The following is a 4,760-nucleotide window of genomic DNA, read 5'->3' as shown; positions in this document are numbered from 1 at the left end:
TAATCAACATCCGATATGCATTGCATTAATGGGTGCATCTTGTATCGCAAGATACACTTTGCGTTCATCCAATTCAAATGCATTGCGTTGAGGGGTGTATTGCGCTCGTATGTGTTCTTTGCCCGTCCTTAGCAAAAATGCACAATGTTGAGGTAGTGTTGTGCTGGTAGAAATACCGTGCGCCTGATCCTACACAAATGCATTTAGTTAAAGGGTGTGTTGCGGGGATACATGTGTTGTTGCCCGTCCTCTGCAAAAATGCATTTGCGTTGATGAATTCATTGCGTAATTCCTTACCTTGCGCCCATTCGAATAAAACTCCAAAGAAAATTCTTTTTGCAAGCTGATAAGTCTAATCGCTTCAGCTTCCAAGGCCTGTCTCTTATACACATCTAGATGTGTATAAGAGACAGGTCTTAGGTTGTCTACTTGCTTCATTTTGCAAAAAAAAACCCTAAAATCGCCTTTGCATACCGAGCTTTCTTCTTTCTATAACCTTACCAATTTTCCAGTTTCTTTTCACTCAAGAATCAATGGCAGACCAAACTTCCCAGCCTTTCGCTTCACCTCCAACACCTTCATCAGCCCAAATTTCCATGCGAGAGACAGCATTTCTTGCTACCAGTCGCCGTCTCGCTGCCTAACCATACACCATTCCTCAAATTGTCGGAAGACCCCGATGAAACCCTCTAGCAGTCAGGCCAGTCGTATTCAAAATGGGGAAAAGTTCTGAGAGCACCCCACTCCCAACACCAGCAGTCTCCACTGAAAGTGAGAAGAAGAGGCAAGATGACAAGGAGGTGTTTGGGAGCATTCTGAGTAACCTAGAGAAAGAAGGAGGTTTACCCGAGGCTGGGGTTATGTACCAACCACTGCTTACGGAGGAGGTGATGGTGGAGGAGACAGAGAAAGTGGTGGAAGAGGAGACAAGGAGAAGCACTCTGGTCATAATGGATCCTAAGGAAACTACGCAAGTAGAATCCTATGAAGGACCCATCAGAGTCGCATTGGAGGAAGTCGCGGCAGAGAAGCAACTTGAAGAGGCTGAAGAGAAGAAGAAGAAGAAGAAGAAGAGCAAAGGAAAGAAGATTGGAAAAGGTGAGCCATCCCATCATCGCAAAGCAGAGAAGAAAATCAAAGAGAAGGAGGATGAAGAAGATGAAGAGGCCAAGTTAAAGAAGAAGCAAGAAAAAAGTGAGAGAAAAGAGCGCAGGCGTGAGGAAAGGCGCCTGAAGAAAGAAGAGGGTTATAAGCCTAGAAAAGGATGGAAAATCGACCTCCATAAGGGAGGACAAGGGTGAATCAGTGCAACTTAGACAAATAACGCAATCTGAAATAACGCAAACGGTTGCAACTGAAGAAGAAGAAGAAGGAGAAGATGTTACCTCCTTATGCGGCGTTGCAAGGAGAATGCGCCGCAAGGGTCACCAGTGGCCCGCCAATTTTGATTGACGCATTAGAAAAGGAGGAGAGGAAGAGAAAAAGGAAAAAATGGCGCGAGCACAACTCATCATCGCAGAGGTTAATCGAAAGAGAAGACTACAAGATGAGTAGGTGCGCCGCAATAATGAAATATCGAGAATCGAGGAGATAAAAAGGCTCGAAGAGGAACAACACCTTTTACTGGCCTTCGAGCAGTTTGAGAGAGAGTTTGAAACAGAAGAGAGGGAAGAGGAAGAAGAAGAAAAGAAAAAGAAGGCAGAAGAAGAGGAAAAGCAGAAAGAAGAGAAGGAGAAGAAGCACCAAGCAAACAGGCAACGCTTAAGAAAGAAGAAAGGAAAAACACTTGCAGAGCGAGAAAAGGAGGAACAACGCAAGGCGCGAGAAAAGAAACAAAGGCAACAATCTCGCCTTGCATTGGCCAAAGGAAAGGGCAAAGCAGTTGCAGAGAACAGCAAGCCCGCGTTGGCAAAGGTGCGTCCATCAAGAAAGAAAGAGAACGATGACTTGTTGATGGAGATGGGCTTTTTCCCTGTGCCAATGCCACTACCAGACCTGATCACGAGTGTGATCGTAGAGCATGAATAGGACACGTTTTGCTAGTGCCACATTTTCATTCCAAAGGTAGTGAGGGACTTCTACCACAGACGGCTATATGGCACCAAGGATGTGGTGACCATAAAAGGGCAAATGGTGTCTTTCAGCGCAAGGGACATCAATGAATTGTACCAGATGAAGGATAACTCGGATGCACTGGGCAACAAAATCATTGATGATCCCACTGAAGAGCACATGGAAAATGCACTGCGAGTATTAACGCAACCAAGCACTAAGTGGTCGGTTTCTTTAAAAGGCATCAAGACCCAAGCGTCCAAGACTCTGCTTCTTGAGGCACGGCTTTAGGTTTATTTGGTCAAACGGCGGCTGATCCCAACTTCCCATGACAAAAAAATTTCGAGGGATCAAGTCATGGCTGCATATTGCATTACGCGCGACATTCCGAGTTTGAAACAAAAGAGAGGGAAGAGGTATAAGAAGAGGAAAAGCAGAAAGAAGGGAAGGAGAAAAAGCGCCAAGCAAACAGGTAATGCTTAACAAAGAAGAAAGGAAAAGAACTTGTAGAATGGGAAAAGGAGAAACAACGCAAAGCGCGAGAAAAGAAACAAAGGCAGCAACCTCGCCTTGCGTTGGCAAAAAGAAAGGGCAAGGCAGTCGTAGAGAGCAGCAAGCCTGCGTTGGCAAAGGTGCGTCCATCAAGAAAGAAGGAGAACGATGACTTGTTGATGGAGATGGGCTTTTTCCCATACTAACGCCACTACCAGACCTGATCACGAGTGTGATCGTAGAGCATGGATGGGACACGTTTTACCAGTGCCCAGCCATTATCATTCCAAAGGTAGTGAGGGACTTCTACCACGAAGGCTATATGGCACCAAGGATGTGGTGACCATAAAAGGGCAAATGGTGTCTTTCAGCGCAAGGGACATCAATGAACTGTACCAGATGAAGGATAACCCGGATGCACCGGGCAACAAAATAATTGATGATCCCACTGAAGAGCAGATGGAAGATGCGCTGCGACTATTAACGCAACCGGGCACTAAGTGGTCGGTTTCTTTAAAAGGCATCAAGACCCTGGCGTCCAAGACTCTACTTCCTGAGGCACGGCTTTGGGTTTATTTGGTCAAATGGCGGTTGATCCCAACTTCCCATGACAAAACAATTTCGAGGGATCGAGTCATAGCCACATATTGCATTGCGTGCGACATTCCAATTGATGTGGGCCAGTTGATCGCAAGGAAAATTTGAGGTTTTATGGGGCACATAAGAGGGCAGTACTTCTTCCCATGGACAGTTTCAAGTTTATGCCTATCACTAGGTGTGGGCATAGATGAAGAGCCAATGGTAGAAGTTCAGAACCTAATAAATGTCAAGATTTTGAGGTTGCTCTTCAAAGATTCCCCACACTACCCTGAGCTCCCTTTGAAGAGGCTTAACATTGATTTAAATGCGCCGCAAGAGCCTAAGCCGAAGAAACAGTGTAGAGACGACAAGGGAAAGGGGAAAATCCAAGAAGAAACAACACAAGAACCAGAACCCTTGGACCCTTTACCCTTGATAATTCGCCCTCCAAGCCCTCCCGCACAACCCTCTTCCTCCCTTCCCGAGCACTTTACTAATCTTCTTCTTCCCCCAGATTCTCCAACCACATATCCAGCAGCCCCATCATCACCTTCAGCATCATCACCGCAACTTCCCCTTCCACCATCGCATGTTGATGACCTACACGATTTGGGTGAAGGCACTTCTGCCCAACCCTAAAACATCGATGGCGAGGCATCGTAGGCACAATCGACCATTGCTTCCTTAGCTGCTGAGTTAGCAGATATGCGATTCCTTCTTGCCCAACAACAATAACTCTTCTCCCAACAGCAAGAACTCTTTTCTCAACAACAAGCCTTCTTCGGCCTGAAAATTGATGCGATAATTGAGCGAGTCAACGATTTACAACGCAGTGCTACCATGACAAGGCAGGTGTTGATCAATATTCAGCGCAACATTCTTACGATGCACCTGCATCAAAGACAGCTAGCAGAGCGGAACCATGAGTACTTTAATTTTCTAACAGCATATCTTCATGGACCCGTGGTACCTCCGCACCTCAGGCAACATCTGATTTTCGAAGATGCTCCTCAAGTACCACATCCGAACCCTCCTTCAGAACCTCCTGCTCCTCAATAATTTTTACAATTTAATTTTTATTGTGGCCATTCTGTTATCATTCTTTCATTCATTGTTAGGTAAATTATTTGATTCTTTGTACAAGCAACAATTTTTGTATTGCGTTATTTGCAATTACTTGTATACTTAGTTAATTTTCAATACAATTAAGTAGCAATTCTCTCTATATGTCTGTGCCTCTTCTTTATCATCCTTTGTCAACTTTGCGATATTCTTAATCTTTCTTTTTATGTTATTCATTGCGTTGCCATGATGTATAATATGCATACATTTAGTAACATTTCCCACACTCTGTATTTTCTAACTAACACTTAGTTAATTCGTAGCTTAGTAGTACTTTACCTTTTATCCTTCAAAATTCTGCTCAAACCTTCTTTTTGAAATTTTGTCTAAGTGTTTGTCTATTCTGTCCAAACAATGCAATGAGAACCTTGCGCATCTCTAAATTTGGGGGTGGGGACGGTCTGAGCATATGAGATCAAGAGTATGAGGTCATTAAGAAAAATGCGTTCATTTTTCATCGTAAAAAAAACTTAATGGAGAAAACCCGAGCTGATGACATGGAAGAATTTTCTCAT

The 4,760-nt window shown here is 44.3% G+C and overlaps 1 protein-coding gene across 1 annotated transcript; it reads left to right on the top strand.

The window, feature by feature from the left end:
- The first annotated feature begins 716 nt into the window (after positions 1–716).
- LOC120089120 (translation initiation factor IF-2-like) lies at positions 717–1,301 on the top strand. Its single transcript, XM_039046540.1, has one exon. It carries the CDS (start codon positions 717–719, stop codon positions 1,299–1,301), a length of 585 nt encoding a protein of 194 aa, XP_038902468.1.
- The last annotated feature ends 3,459 nt before the right edge of the window (positions 1,302–4,760 follow it).

Source organism: Benincasa hispida, chromosome 10, assembly GCF_009727055.1.
Source record: "Benincasa hispida cultivar B227 chromosome 10, ASM972705v1, whole genome shotgun sequence".
Classification (NCBI taxonomy): Eukaryota; Viridiplantae; Streptophyta; class Magnoliopsida; order Cucurbitales; family Cucurbitaceae; genus Benincasa; species Benincasa hispida.
The sequence above is the reverse complement of the archived record's forward strand: the minus strand, read 5'-3'. Positions and strand labels throughout refer to the sequence as shown.

Coding starts and splice junctions, on each gene's coding strand:
- LOC120089120 (XM_039046540.1), top strand. CDS start 717: ATGGGGAAAAGTTCTGAGAGCACCCCACTCCCAACACCAGCAGTCTCC.